At 43.6% G+C, this 15832-nt stretch overlaps 1 protein-coding gene across 1 annotated transcript in view; it reads left to right on the forward strand.

The window, feature by feature from the left end:
- The window catches only part of CFAP47 (cilia and flagella associated protein 47), a 72863-nt gene that overhangs the window by 26617 nt on the left and 30414 nt on the right, over window positions 1-15832 (forward strand). Inside the window, exons 24-41 of the mRNA XM_078611400.1 lie at window positions 1240-1387; window positions 2056-2266; window positions 2596-2808; window positions 3452-3552; window positions 4815-4937; window positions 6143-6329; window positions 6673-7029; window positions 8039-8120; window positions 8296-8427; window positions 9126-9318; window positions 9704-9801; window positions 10207-10323; window positions 10991-11125; window positions 11951-12063; window positions 12436-12580; window positions 13536-13624; window positions 14184-14282; window positions 15038-15138. Coding sequence (XP_078467526.1) covers window positions 1240-1387; window positions 2056-2266; window positions 2596-2808; window positions 3452-3552; window positions 4815-4937; window positions 6143-6329; window positions 6673-7029; window positions 8039-8120; window positions 8296-8427; window positions 9126-9318; window positions 9704-9801; window positions 10207-10323; window positions 10991-11125; window positions 11951-12063; window positions 12436-12580; window positions 13536-13624; window positions 14184-14282; window positions 15038-15138 — 2644 coding nt within the window. The remainder of the gene's footprint in view (window positions 1-1239; window positions 1388-2055; window positions 2267-2595; window positions 2809-3451; window positions 3553-4814; window positions 4938-6142; window positions 6330-6672; window positions 7030-8038; window positions 8121-8295; window positions 8428-9125; window positions 9319-9703; window positions 9802-10206; window positions 10324-10990; window positions 11126-11950; window positions 12064-12435; window positions 12581-13535; window positions 13625-14183; window positions 14283-15037; window positions 15139-15832) is intronic.

Consider the following 15832-nt stretch of genomic DNA (forward strand, 5'->3'; position numbering starts at 1 on the left):
AATGTATAATGCAGTTTACTTTTTACATAGTGTATAAACACATAATACAATACAATATATAATATGCTACATCCACTTAAAAAAATTAATATGAGTTTCCAGGTAATTTTTTTTTTATTTTTACAATATTTAAGGACAATTTCATATCCTTTTCACATGTTCAGATATAATAATATAATGTATCTTCATGTTAACAAAAGCGATGTCACTTGATGCTGAGTGTCAGAACATTTGGTAGGAAAAGCGCAGAAGTGACATGTGTGATGTAATGTGACGTCATGCTTGCATATCAATTTGAGATGAAAATATCTATTTGGATCATCCGAAATTTGGTATCTAGGCCCGATTATTGGATCTTGTCTGATAAATATAAAAATCCGGAACACATCCCAAGTACAAACATGTATTACTGCGTAAATAATTTGATTCACAAACTACGCAATTATATATATGACATTACTAAAAAGCATCATCTTCTGTAAAGTGAACTTTATAGACCCAGTGACAACACTTCCAAAAGTACAATCAACACGAAACTGGACACATTTGTCAACAACACCGCCTTAAAAAGAAAAATATCTCATGAGTGACGTTTTTGGCAATTGCCCATCTTCACTTAAAGCTTTCGTGACTGCAGGAATTCATATTCTTTGGGTCTTTCGGTAAAGTCACGTAAAGCAATTTTTTTTTACAAAAAACCACGACGTTTCGATCGCAACACAAGCAATCGAAATGTCGTAGTTTTTTGTTATTTTGTTTTGTTCTACGTGACTTTACCGAAAGACCCAAAGAATATAATTGCCCATCTGTTTCCCTTCTTCACGTGCTGCACGTACACTTTCAAAAGTAGGTAATTTAGTGCTGCTGTTAAAAACAAAATCCCTTTGAAATTAACAACAATCAAAGTATACTAATAGGGTTTTTCCCTTTTTTTCTGGCAACAAAACTGTCTACATTAACCACAATACTGCAGGTATTGTGGTTAATGTAGACATGATTCCTTGCAAAAGGTGTCAGTTTTGTTGCCAGAAAAAAGGGGAAAAACCCTATTAGTATATTTTGGTACTGGCAAAAGAGGTCCCATGATGTAACAATCAAAGTGTACAAACATTAATGCCTCCACGTGATTGCCAACGCCGTGTATCTCCTGCACCCAATATAATTAACACTTTACCGCTCTGTACAAGTGGATGTGCACTTCTTTGACATGCAGTCATTCCTGCGTTTATTTTGCCACAGAGCGTACAGATCCAGAACCTTAGCAACACGTCTCTGCAATGGAAGTTTGACCTGAGGACACTCAGTGAGGATTCGTTTAAGGTTTTCCAGAGTGAAGGCTCCCTGGGTCTGAAGGAAAATGTCTCCATCACCTTCTGCTTCTGTCCAAGTGGGTGTTCACACATCCCGAGCCAACTTACGCAACACATCATTTATTACGTAACAGTGACTAATGTCTGTGCAATATTTTACATTTTAATTTCGAACAAAGGTGTTTTTTGCACGTATTTCTATTTGTAACGTTGCTGTACTGTATTTAATATCTTCTTGGTTCTTTCGGTAAAGTCACGTAGAAGGGAAATAACAAAATAATAAAATAAAACATAATCAAATCAAATCATTCTCACGACGTTTCGGCCACAACGCAAGCAGCCGTCCTCAGGTGAATAATTCAGTGAATTCAGACGCTGTCTGTCTGACAGACCTGTTCTTCACCTGAGGACGGCTGCTTGCGCTGTGGCCGAAACGTCGTAAGAATTATTTTATTTTATTAGACTTAAATTTTATTATTTTATTATTTCCCTTCTACGTGACTTTACAGAAAGAACCAAGAAGATGAATCCCTGCAGTCACGAAAGCTTTAAATCGAAATTTATTTAATATGTTCAGATTGCTTCATATTGGTGACCTAGCACACTTTTGCAAATGAGATCAATCCTGGTCTCTTGGGTTCGCACCTCGTGAAACAAAATAAACCTGAAACTCGACTTGAAAGTGCATGGATCAGCGAGTGGGGTTATGTGGCTCTCTCTCTCTCTCCCTCCCTTGGCCGCGTAGGGTCAGCTGGCACGTTCCACGCCCGCATCCCTCTGCTGGTATCCGGCGAGGGCGTGAGGAACGACAGCGAGCCATACCGTGTCATCTCGCTGAAAGGCGTCCTCCCCACCCCGACCCTCGCGTTTCACCCGAACTCCATCACTCTGGGACCTACGCCTCTGGACACGGAGGTGTCGGCTGAGTTTTGCATAGTCAGCAGACATAATACCAGGTGGGTGCACAATACACGTCAAACTTCAAATGCTACGAGGCTTGTTAGAGGTGCCAACCGTGCTAAATACTGAACAACACACGGTACAACCAGAAAACATAACAGAGACATATTCTTGGTTCTTTCGGTAAAGTAGAAGGGAAAGTCACGTAGAAGGGAAATAATAATAATATTATTATTATTATTTTGTTATTTCCCTTCTACGTGACTTTACCGAAAGAACCAACAATATGAATCGCTGCAGTCACGAAAGCTTTAAATCGAAATATAACAGAGACAACCTAAATTGGTACTGGATATGAAAAATGTCTCCCATATGCTGTGTGCAGCTGGGTTACGCTGGATGTGGATCTGCCAGAGGTGGAAGGAGAGCTTGGGGAGAAGTTGACTCCCTTCTCCATAAGCTTCCCCTCTGGACGAAAGTTGGGCCCCTCTGAGTACGGGCAGCCTGGTTCCCCGTTGCCCTGCCGCCTGGCCTTCCAATGCCCCAAGCCCCTCAGCCTGTCTACCACCATTGTGTTCCACGACTCGTTGGGAAGAAGGTGAATTTCGGTGGATGCACTTCATTCACTCATTTTGTTCAGTGTCCTTGAACCAGGTGGGAGGCCTAAACGCATTTAGACAAGAATGTTGTTTCAGAGATAATCTGCGAGGGTCAAGTCGCAATCCTTTACTGTGATCTCATGTTCCATTGCTGAACTTTCTTCAGCCCAAATCCTTAGCAAGGATTGACGTAGACCATCATCCCTCTGCGGTTGATAAATGGAACACCAATTTTATATGTAGGCTTTCAAAATAATCAAATGATGCAAATAGAATACCACTTTGTAGAAAAGCAACTGGTTGTCCTATGAGGAGGCTGACCCTCAAATTAGGAATTACCACTACTGCCCAATGTTTGTAAACAGAATCGAGTACAACCTAATCTCCTGTTTCTGCATGGAAACATTTAGATTTAGTTTTGTGTTTACTTTGTCAATTCAATGTATGACTTGCTAAGCAGCAGGGATTATTAAACCATTCACTCCATGAAAACTGGCCTATTGGTGAACTCACGGACTACTGACATTTATGAGTGTCCCTTATGGTCACCCCCATCATGCATGTCTTTCCGTACTAGCCACCATTTGAATGCTGCTTTTGGGAGTCGGTGTATCTCCAGCGTGTTCGTGTGCCACATTACAGGTTTGAGCTTCCAGTAACGGTATGTGCTGACAACTGTCTGCTGACTCTCTACCCATTCCTGGCCCTTCATCGCAACAATCATCACGTGGTGCTGGAAGAAGGTGAGGACAATGTTGGTCATATTATGTAAAATGAAAGGTGCAAGCAATGTGCCAACGGTGTAATCGCAATCCAAGCGTGTTTGTGCCGAGTAGACCTAGTAAGACTCACGACGCCTCGTGAAAATTCCGTCACAGTTCCTATGATTGATTTTTCATTGCTTTCATGGCTTTATTTTGGTGATTTCGAAAAGTGTATTGGTTTAGCCATGTTTGTTTGTTGTAGTACAGAGTTAGACTGATGGCCTTAATCTAAGTTGTCTTGTGGTTGTTGTTGTTGTTTGACTTGCATCCCACTGGGATTTTTGCACACAGCGTTGGTGTACGGTGATTTTTTTCTGCAATATTTTGCTGTCTTTTCTTGGATTTTCTGTTTGCGCATAGTCACTTTAAAATGTTTTTTTGTTCATGTTTTTTGTTGTTGCGGTTGCACCCGATTCAAGAGCCGAATGGCTCACAGGGCTATACTTAATAAATGAACTTGAACTTGATTTGTTAGGGAAGTGCTGTTACCTTGGTTAGCATGATACACTACAAACCTAGAGACTTGAGATTGACTCCTAGCTAACGCCAACATTAGTGGCGAGTGTTATCAGCGATGGGTCTCGGCCTTCCCAGGTTGGCTTGGCCTGATATGTTATGGTGTGTACACAGCAGCAATGGGGAGATAGACACAGGGGGTCGGTGCAGTACTAGCCACACTACCCCATTGCGTACCATGTCAGCCTTAGTAGGTGATGGCTTAAAGCACTTGCCCCAACAATTTGTAAAATAACTTAGAGCCCTTTGTCAATGCAATGCTGAATGACGGCCCATCTACACCGTGTCGAATCATCGGAGCTTTGCACCACACTTTACCGTGCTGGACAGTGCAGGTCGATGAAGTGGGTAAGGGCCCAGGACCAGTTCATATGTTAATGGGCACTGATGTTAGATATTAGTGGTGGGTGTAAATTGAGCTGAGTCTACCAGGTTCAGAGCGCAGTGCTCTGACTACTACGCTACCGCTCTACCACTTCCAATCTATGTCGGCTTCACAAATAGTATTTGATCTTGTCTTTGTGTTTGTCTTCGTGTGTGCAGCCTCAAATGAGTGCTTAGTGTGATGTGTAAAAAAAAACTTGCTACTGAGGAAACAAAGGTGGCCGGGCGTGGTGCTGGCCACCCAACCCCCCGTGTACCGTGCCGACCTTCATCGGTGCTCGCTAACAGCACTTGCCCTAACAGTCTGATGAAGGCTATATGGGGGATCTTTGTCTTCGCAGTGGAGGGAGGGGAGCGGGCAGCCATGCTGAGGAGCTGCGTGTCTGCTCAGCAAGACTCGAATGTCTCCTCATCCAGCTCCCACTTCTCCTGCCCCACCAGCACGATCTACAACTCACTGACAGGTAAAGCAACATCCGTCAATGCAGAATTGAGTAATTTAAATTGTTCCATCTATTTTTTTATATTGTCTGTTCCACATGTCTCTTTCGCCCCAGCTCTTAGCCAGTTTCAACAGCGTGATGTCAAATGGTCTTTCAAGTTTATTTGTAGCAGACGACCTGCGTCTGTTTCAGTAACTTCTCCTGGATGTCCAAATGCACCGTTTTATGTGGACCGGCAAATGCCCATCATATTTCACCAGCTAAAATTCTCCCTAATATTCAGTGTGTCCATCGCATATTAACTGCATTTTTCTTCATTCTACAAAAGTCTTTCCAATTCTCAACTGAAAACATTTGAGGGGATCAGAAGAGAGGTATACATTTGTAAAAACTAATAAGAGTGGCGTGCTGAAAATGTTCATTCTCGTTTTTTTTTTATTTTAACCTCGAACAAAGCTCATAAGTTATCCAGAGCTTATCATCAGTACCATAGGCTTGCACTTCTTTCTGGTCTAAATGCGCCCTTACTCTACATTGTGTAAAGAACTAGTTGGCACTGCGACTAACAGCGGACTGCCTCATGAACAGACAAATTCAGTCTCTTGCAATATACTATTCTTAGGTTTTTTCGGTAAAATCACGTAGGTAAAAAATTTAAATTATATTAATAAAAGTATTTATTAATTTAATTTAAATTTTTTGCAATATCCTATTCTAGGTTTTTTCGGTAAAGTCACGTAGGTAAAAAATTTTAATTAAAGTAATAAATACTTTTACAAATTTTAATTAATAAATACTTTTATTAATTTTAATTTTTTACCTACATGACTTTACCGAATAAACCTAAGAATAGGATATTGCAAGAGAAAAAATAAAATTTAAATTAATAAAAGTATTTATTAATGTAATTTTATTTTTTTACCTACGTGACTTTACCGAAAAAACCTAGAAATAGGATATTGCAAGAGAAAAATTTAAATTAATATTAATAAAAGTATTTATTAATTTCATTTAAATTTTTTTACCTACGTGACTTTACCGAAAAAACCTAAGAATAGGATATTGCAAGAGACTGAATTTGTCTGTTCGTGAGACTTTAATAAATACTTTTATTAATTAAAAAATTTTACTTACGTGACTTTACCGAAAAAACCTAAGAATATGAATCCTTACAGTCACGAAAGCTTCAAATCTTGCAATATCGATGATTCGCTGTCACTCAACAGACCTGACGTCCGTCAGCGTGGCCAACAGCGAGGGCCAGGAGCCGGCGGCTCCTCCCTTTGCGGAGTCTCAGTGCATCGACGATATCTCCTTTTACCGGCGGGCCCAGGCTGCCGTGACCCGCTGGTTCAGCCGCTTCGGGTGGCCTGGTGGAACCCACCACCTCTCTGGACCGCAGCAATTGCGCAGGTGACCCCCGCAAGCAATGGGAGCTGTCACACAGTGCAATGTGATGCTCTTTTACTTAACCCCACTGATACAATGCGGAGAAACGATGGGGAAAGCAGAATTGTATTTGAACGCCTCTACATCGTTGGCTGAGGAGTAATGATGGAGATGATTATTACATTTCTCATTTAATCAAAGATACAAATCTGCACACGTCAAAAAACTACTTGTAACCATTCAGTTTGGTGTGTGATAAACGCAACCATTTATCAAAGCACGTTCACTTCTGCACGGTTACATTTTTACCATTGTTAGTAGTCGTAGCGGTAATAAAACAACACTTCATTGCATATTTCTCTGACAGCGCCATCGGAAAAATATTAGTCTCCTCATCTGATCGCAAAAGAGGCGGTGTCGGCGGTGGCTCCAAGGGCCTCGCTAGCGCCCCGCCATCAGGCACGGGGCCCCGCAGCGCCTACGGGTCACCTCGGCCCCGTAGCCGCCAGCAGAGCTCCCGGCCGCCCTCCGCGCCAGCGAGGGCCGCCGCCCCGGCCACGCCGTGGGTGCTGCGTAAGGGCGGCCGTACGCTCTACGACATGCTGGCGCACCTGTGCGGGCGGGCACTGCCCGGCGTGCCCGTCAGCCAGTCGGTGCCAGGGGACGTCGCGGACAGGGCCGTGCAGCTGCACTGGCAGCACGCGACGCTGCTCGAGTTTCTCAGGTGATGGGCGGCCGGAAATCGGCGTCCGTGCCGGCGGAGTTCGCTGTGTCTTCCCTGCTGAGTTTGTACGCGGGTTTTCAGAATCAGAATGTTTAGTTTATACTTGAGGAATCCGATGAGCTACAGAGCTCTTCTTCACAGATGTCCAGTAGGGGCGGGTCAGAACATTACAACAACAAACAATATGAAAACTCGATAGGAGTGCAAAATGCAGGAAAGGTAAACAGATCACTTTAAAAAACATATATACGAATAAAACTAAACTATTTTTTATCCTACCAGGAAAGGCCCTGAAGCGACCTGGCCACAAATGATAGCTCAGCGAAGTGGCTTATCAGGTGGAAATTTCCAGCAGTCAAATATTGTTATTGATTTCAGGGGTAGCGCATGAGTGCAGTGATTTGCAAAGTTCGCTCTGAAGCCGGTGACCTGAGTTTGATTTGCGGTCACGGTTAGCATCAGTGGTGAGTGATATCTGAACCAGTCCTGAACCAGACGGGTACTAACCAGAGTAGTGAAGTATGGTCAAACAACCCCCGTGACTGACACAGCGTGTTGAGGCCTTCGTCCAGCCGTGGATGGATAAACAGCTGTAAACTAAAGTAAACTAATAAAACCTGGTATCTTAAAAAAATTAACCCGTAAAAACAAAGTTTTTCACTATAAATCCTTTATATGCGAGGCGGCTAGAGTCCTATCGTCCTCTGACTTGAGATGGCTGCCACCTATGGGTCAGATGATTGCCTGCCACCATTAAGCAATTGGTAATTAAATATAATTTATTTTTTCCTAAAAAGTGTAACATTTTGGAAAAAAAATTTCACGAAAGGAAATTATCACGCACAACGAGTCTGTGTGCAAAATGTCAGCTCGATTGGATCACGGGAAGTGGGTTAAAACACGACCGAAAGATTTGCACGGTCGTAAGCGCGCAAGCAAGCAAGCAAGTGAACTTAATATAAAGGATTTAAATACATTTCACGCGAATAATGTGCTCTGTGTTGTACAGGGGTCAGGGAGCGTGTTTGCCAAATGTGAAGCCTGAGCATCTACTCCACGCGGATGACTACTACTGCTGGCACAGTCTGCTGGTACGATGTGCTTGCAGCATCATTCCATTGCGAATGCACGAAGTGACAACACACCGAGAACAAAAGACTCTATTTTAATGTTCACTCCATCACCCGTGCTGTTTGGTAAGTAAAAGTGTAATTGACAAAGTTTGAATGGCCTATTTTATGAAAATGATCCCATTTCTTTCCACAGAAGGAAAACGGGAAACGTGGAATTGAAAATGAAGAAAGCGAGTGCGGTTCCATAGCCACAGAGTTGGCGGAGAGTGACTTTGAGAATGTGAGTGAGCGTGCATGGACCGACGTTCTCCTGCAGATTTTTAAGGTGAGTTGTTGGGCATGCTCGTGTACCGTATGCATTGATCACCTCAAAAAAGTAACACATGTGCCAGACTTGTTCTGTTCCTTCAGCAGACAGCTAGCTGGGAGAACACTGAGAATCATCACTGGTGCTGGACTATGCCCATATAGTGTATCATTTTGAAACAGGACTCGCATCACGTGCCAAGCTATTGCACATGGTAGTGTGGATAAGTGGCACTAAAGACTATAAGCCAAATTAGTAAAGTTAACGTTTGTGGTCTGAGCCCAGCTGCTGCCCTGGTTAATACTGCGGGTGCATTTAGCATAAGAATCTGTTGGCTGCTTCACAGTGAAAGGTAGAAAGGGCCATGATTGCCAGCGTCAGGGTCCAAATTTGAAAAGTTACACAAAGTATTTAATTGTGGAAATCACAGAGCAACATCGCCCCCTACTGGAAAACGAATGCCCACTTGTAGGCCGGTGCTGCGTGCACCTTGTGCCACATTGGGACGTCTGCCACCGGCAATCGTCTTGGCTAAACTACAGCAGGGCACTAAGATGTTTAGGATGAGATTTGATGTTGGACGCTTTGAGTTGCTGACGTTTTTCAAGCATCCTATAAATACAAATTCTTATCTTAACAGCACTTCTCTCGACTTCCCAATGTCGATTTAATAGAGGAATCTGTGTGGGTGTGTGTGTGTTTGTGCGGGTGAACAGGTGTTTGTGCTGTCGCGTGTAACGACTGAAGCGGTCAACAAAGCACTACCGACAGAAAACCGTACAATGGCTCAGCCACCGCTCCTGGCGGTGGCACCTTTGAGTAGCAATTTTTATTCTTCCAGCGAGAGGTTGCTCTTGTCCTGGCTAAACCACCACTACCATGCATCGCGCATGCTCATCTGCTCTCCAGGTAAGCAAAAGAATGGGACCTTCCCCAGTTCAATAAGTGAATAGGTCTTACTGCCCCTTTGTCAACCTACTAAGGGACGAAGGCCTCCCCATGCTGTGTGGGTAATGGGGGTTGTTTCACCGCACTTTGCCATGCCGGTCGGTGTGTTTTTGTGAAGGCAGGTAGTGTAGATGTTAGAGCATATAAAAACAGTACAACAACACATTTTGCTGCACTGGCCTCCTCCAATTACCACAAGTGGCAGAATTGACTGAGGTGTGTGTTTAATGTGAAGCTCAGCTCATGTTCGTAAGGAAAAGGTTCCCCAGCCCTGCTCTAAGAGCTGTGGAATCTGAGTGATGATATCCTTGTTGCTGTGATGCCCCTCAATCCCCTCTGTCCTCAGATGACCCCCCGTCAGCACGGTGGGTGGTGAACTTTGACTACGACTTGATGGACGGGCTGGTGCTCGCAGCGGTGCTTGCCTCCTACTGCCCCTATCTGGTTGGACACACACCCACATCGATGTGATAGAAATCTTAACATTATTAGATCGCTGCTCATTACATTGTAGGTTCATGTACACAAGGCAGAGAAAAGTGGAAACAAATGCCGCAATGTGCAGTGGACACCTACGGGCTATGTCCCCATGGATCGCGATGATGATTGTTTTACATTGGAGACAACGGTAACTTGATACTCTTTGATTCTTTCGGTAACGTCACGTAGGTATAAAGTAAACCACCTGATTACGGACGCTTGTGTTGCGGCCGAAACGTCGTGATTTAATTTATTTTATTTTCTACCTACGTGACTTTACCGAAATAACCAAAGAGTATGGATCCCTGCAGTCACGAAAACTTCAAATCTAGATTGAACGGTAACTTGCTTGTTCGTGTCCATCGATAGATACTGAGCCACTTGAACCGCCTGCAGCCTCATCCCTGCAGTCCTGAGCAGTACCTGCACAATGCCCTGGTGCTCGTGTCTGCCCTGCACGTCACGGGCCTGGCACTCGACATTCAGGTTTACACACACACGCCACATCACATTGGCTGACTCAACGATGCATGGCAATGTTATTTTGCTGTTGTGCAGCCTCTACTAGCGGTGTAATGGTGCATCGGTTTGTTGAATAATAATATGAATTTTTTACATTTTTTCTTGTTTTTTATTTTGTTGTATTTTTTTATATTTATATTATTTTATTATTTCCCTTCTACGTGACTTTACCGAAAGAACCAAGAATAATATGAATTTGTTGAATACTATTGATATTAATTTGTTAAAGATCATGCATCGATTCCCGCGTGTGAGAATGAATGTTTTCCATTCACGCAAAGTGTATGCAAATGCATTGCTAATGTTACAATTAACAAAAATAACACATTCGTCGATAACAAATAGGAAAATCAAATTTTAGACAACATTTCTGGCGATGGCAAGAACTTCTTTATCCGCCATCTGCTGAAATCCTCCGATGCAACAATAGGCTCATTGGGGAAAATCTAATCACAGTAAATAACATTTGTACAATTGTACACATTTGAACATTTGTACAATGTTTTATTTTTTAAACAAGCGAAGTGTAATATTCCCGTTAGAATAGCGTAACATTTAAAATGAGGTTGTTCTGTGGTATGTTGCCTTTGTGATATTTACGTGCGTGTGTTTATATCTCTCGTGCCACCAGGCCATAGAGATTACGGACCCAAACCCCGTGCAGATGCTCATTGTGTGCGTGGAGCTGTTCAGGGCTCTGCCTCACTACTCCCCACACCGCTCTGTGAACTTTCCAGCAGCACTGCATGCCCCAGTCACCCGGCAGGTCAGTCTGTACATCACCACAAGCATAACAGCTCAAATAGAAATATGTAAAATCGCAATCGGAAGGTTGCCAGTTCACAAACCTAGTAGGGGCTTGACTTAGCCCTTCGACCCTCCAAGGTCAATAAAATAAGTTCCTATTTGTGCAGAAGTCAACTTCGGTCTACAGCAAACATGTAAACTCACACAAATATGCAAACCCAAATATAAATAAAGCCACATGTCTATGCTTGTGTGAGTTGTAAAATCCTGGCCGACAATTGGTCACAATTTTCTCGAGATCAATATTTTGAGACATCCCAGCCACATTATAGGGCTCGCTAACAACACCTTCGATAACAGCCTGTGCTGGCTACACGGGCGGGGATCTTTGTCTCTTTTGCGTGTAAGGCTTCCCTTGTTTGCCAACAGCATGTCTTAAAGCCCATTCTCCATGAACTAATATTTACGAAAATATTTCAAAGTAGCAGTGGGACACACCGCCTGGAGAAAACCGCAGAGCAATCCACGTCTCATTGTTCGGATACATTCAGATTGAGTGGGAGCATAGGCAGAGTTTGACTTCTGTATTTGGGGGGGAGGGGGGTGGCAGGGAATCGCTTTGTCCCTCACATTAGGAATCGCAAGTGCATATAATTAATTTAGTTATTTTTACTCTTAATTGCAAACTACTGAAAATGTATTTATAAAGGTGTCCAGTTTGGAGGAGGTGTTGGCCCCACCTCCGTGCCCCCCCCTTGCCCCCCACAAACTCCGCCCATGAGTAGGAGTCATATTGGTGTGATTTGCGTGAGCAATGGTAGTTGTGCCTCTCATTGGACTGCAGATCAGGGTGTCCAACCCAAGCTCCAAGCCTCTGCAGTACCGCGCCGTAATCATCGGAGAAGATGCGTCGCAATTCAGATTCCCCAAAGGAGAAAACTACATCCTCCCTGCCAAGTGAATTTGCAAGCACAACTACATACGTGCTAGACTCATAGTGATGCGTCGATTTATCTATTAAAGCCAATTCATAAGCTCACGATAAGTGCATTGAATCGTGTGTCTAAGAATCGAATGTTATTAACAATTTATGCATGAAGGCCAATTTTACAGTGCGGAAAACAGGATTTACTAAGCTGACATGCCAAACAAGAAAATAATGCAAAAAAATACGATTGAATTTAATCCACTGCTGGATGAAGGTTTCCACAAGCCGTCATCATCTCTCAAGATCTACCTAGCACCTGCACACCAGCTGGTTTCGTTGCTCAATCTCGGGCGCATTCCCTTGACTATTTCTTTAATGTCACCATCTGACGCTATGAGCAGGGGAGGTCTGGATGTGCCTGTGGAATTCCATGGCCGCTTTCTGCATGATGCAGCAGCCGTGTTGCTGATGCTGCCCCGGGCTGGTGCGGGCGTGGACATGCTGGCGTTCACGCTGAACGCTCGCCTTGCCACCCTGGAGCCTGAGGTTTGTCCGAATTGACCGATCCGTCTGATTAAGGTTGCCCTGTGTAACATTTACATACACATAATCAATGTTTTTGGGTTTAGATCGCGTTATTTATAAATGTGTCGTAACCCTCCACCACCCGACACGGCCAATCTTTTGTCAACGTGACACTTTTTTACTGATTGGCCATGTCGGGTGGTGGAGGGTTACGACACATTTATATATAACGCGATCTAAACCCAAAAACGTTGATTGTGAATAATATTGGTCGCGAAAGCCTACGTGTTAAATTTACATACACAGTTTGAGTACAAATGATTCATTGTATTCATGGCTTTAAATGTTCACTTAATAATTTCTGGGTCCACTGGAAGACTGGAGTTGGCCCGTGACTATATAGCTACGGCCATTGCGAGATGTATACTGGATACTGTGTGCCGGGTGTGGAAATATTTCCTGGGTCATCAACCTGGACAGACCTGATTTTAGTGCAATGACTGTAATATGACGACGAGATGAGTTTTTTTCCAGTCTGATATTATTCATTGATATATATACGTGTGGTGGCAAGGTGTTAACTACCTTGCCTGGTATGCCGGAGGTCGTGGGCTCAATCCCGACCCTACTGCCTGTATATTTGGAGTTTGCATGTTCTCCCTGTGGTCGTGTAGATTTCTCTCTGGGTCCTCCGGTTTTTCCCTCCGCGTGTAGAAACATTTATTGAGAGTATTTGGATGCTATAACATTTCCACGTGATGAGCCACTTCGTTGAGCTGTCATTTGTGGCCAGGTCGCTTCTGAAAAAGGGCTATATAGCTTAGTAAAGTGTGGTCAAATAACCCTTATGACCCGCACGGCATTACATATGCCACCAGATCTCACTTAAAACTAAAAGTCCCTATACAACCTCGTCTGACTTACTAAGGTTATGTTCTTCATGCTGGTGATGGCTGCGGTTGGTTCATTTCAACAGGGAGTGTCCAAGTGTGCGGGGCCATGTTACCAACAGCAGACGATGACGCTGAGCGTTACCAACCCATTCACGGAGCCTGGAAGGTTCAGGTAGGATTGCAATGCCTGTGTGGTGCATGTTGGTTTTGGTGAAATGAACCTTATGGCGCGACCCCGGGGTCCCATAAGCCCCCGGCTCTCGCGTAAACTGCGTTGCGACGTCATTTTAAGTCCGTTGAAGGCGAACGATACGGCGATCTATTCCTCTCGACGAGCTCTACACGATGCGCGATTCAAAGTTTCGCTTGTTCAGCTCTTCTGCGCATTCGTCCTCGATGCGCTTGAACGACATGACAACAGAATGATCCGTGCCAGGCGGGTCGCGGCGTTTATGTGCACGGTGGGACGGAGTCGCCAAAAATAAATTAATTAATTACGATTTTGACTTCCGTTTATTCGGAACTCCAGGGTCCTGCCATGAGGTTAAAATGTGCTTTGCTGTGGTTCTTTAGGTCAGGAGTGTAGCGAATTACCTATTTGCAATTGCCATTATAATTGACCACAGGTCGGTTCGAGAAGCATTCGTTCAACAGTGGACCGAAAGTGGCTGATGATGATGATGACAATGATGGTGATGATGATGATGATGTTTGACACACGTTCTCATCAGGGTCGTGGTCCTCGAATCCAGCAGCCCACTGCAGCCCTCTCAGCTCTCACAGCTCTCCTCGCCGTGCCACCAGAAGGAGACTCGTGGCAAAAGCCTACGGTGGGGTGCACTTCCCACGAAACTGTTCAGACTCTTTTTCTTTTTCGATTTAAAGCTTTCGTGACTGCAGGGATTCGTCTTCTTGGTTCTTTCGGTAAAGTCACGTAGAAGGGAAATAATAAAATAATAAAAATAAAACATAATAAAATAATTCTCACGACGTTTCGGCCACAACGCAAACAGCCGTCCTCAGGTGAAGACCAGGTGACTTTTCCGAAAGAACCAAGAAGATGTTCAGACTCTATAAGCTAGTGGTTGCCACCTGTCGTGTTTTTTTCCCAGGATCCTCTTTTTTTAAGTAGCTGTACTGCGAAATGTGCAGTTCTTCCCGGGACGTTAAAAGTCGCACGTTATTGTTAGTTGCGTAATAATTCACTGCACAAAACACAGTGCATTTGCGTGAAGGTCTCTCCTCTTCCGATATTGTGCGATATCCTTATTCCATTACAACAGTCTTGCTTTTTTGTGGCTCACAGGTGGAAATCTTACTGCCAGTTCTGAGATATCTTGTCGTGAATATGCCTTGGTCTTAAAGCCTACAGGGTTAAAGTTAGAGTGGACCTATTAGATCATTGCCAATCTATAAATGAATTGTGTTATATTCATTCATGACTGATATCCGTAGTCCAATATCGTTATTCGCGAAATTTGCCGTTCACGAGCATCTCCGGAACGTATCCCTTGCGAATAATGAGGGAATACTGCATCAGCAAAAGTGTGCAAGATGTTCATGGGCATTGCCATATGGGTTACAGGATGAGCAAGTCTGAAGAGAGCCATGGTGTGGGTCTGCAGAGTCTTGGAGCACCGACAGGAGGGAGAAACTACGTTTGTTCGTCCTTGGATTCCCCCGAGTGTAAACATTTCACCCACAGCTCACCGCACAACCTCCTCACTCTCAGCTGGCTCGACCCAGTGGTCAACGCACATTTCACTGAGTCGGTTGGCACAAAGCTTATAGTTAACATTACAATAACAAGCGGACATGATCACCGAGAGAAGGCCATTCATTTATTGTGTCTTAATGAATGCCCAAATTTTTTTCCAAAACAAATTATAACGACAACAGGGATGTTTCTAAACACTCTGGAAACGGAAATGCTGACCTAGGATGGTACACAGGGACAATGCAGTTATAAATTCAACCAGTTTCAGTCTTGGTCTATTCAGCACCACATCTTCACACCTGTGGCAGCATGCAACGTTTTTTTCTATTGCTCTATTACCGAGCAGCAACCACACCTCATAACGAGCCACACATGTCGAAGCAATCTGAGACAGCTTTAGCATGAATGCCTAATTAGGGATTCATCTTCTTGGTTCTTTCGGTAAAGTCACGTAGAAGGGAAGTCATAAAATAATAAAAATAAAACATAATAAAATAAAATAATATAATATAAAATAATATTATTTTATTACTTCCCCTCTACGTGACTTTACCGAAAGAACCAAGAAGTTTGAACAATTGGTAAATCACCTACGTAAGAAACTACAGTTGTTCATGTATCCCTCGCGAGAGAACGATTGAATCCAAATGGACGCTCACTGCC

Source organism: Lampetra planeri, chromosome 36, assembly GCF_965212315.1.
Source record: "Lampetra planeri chromosome 36, kcLamPlan1.2.h2, whole genome shotgun sequence".
In the NCBI taxonomy this organism is placed as follows: domain Eukaryota; kingdom Metazoa; phylum Chordata; class Hyperoartia; order Petromyzontiformes; family Petromyzontidae; genus Lampetra; species Lampetra planeri.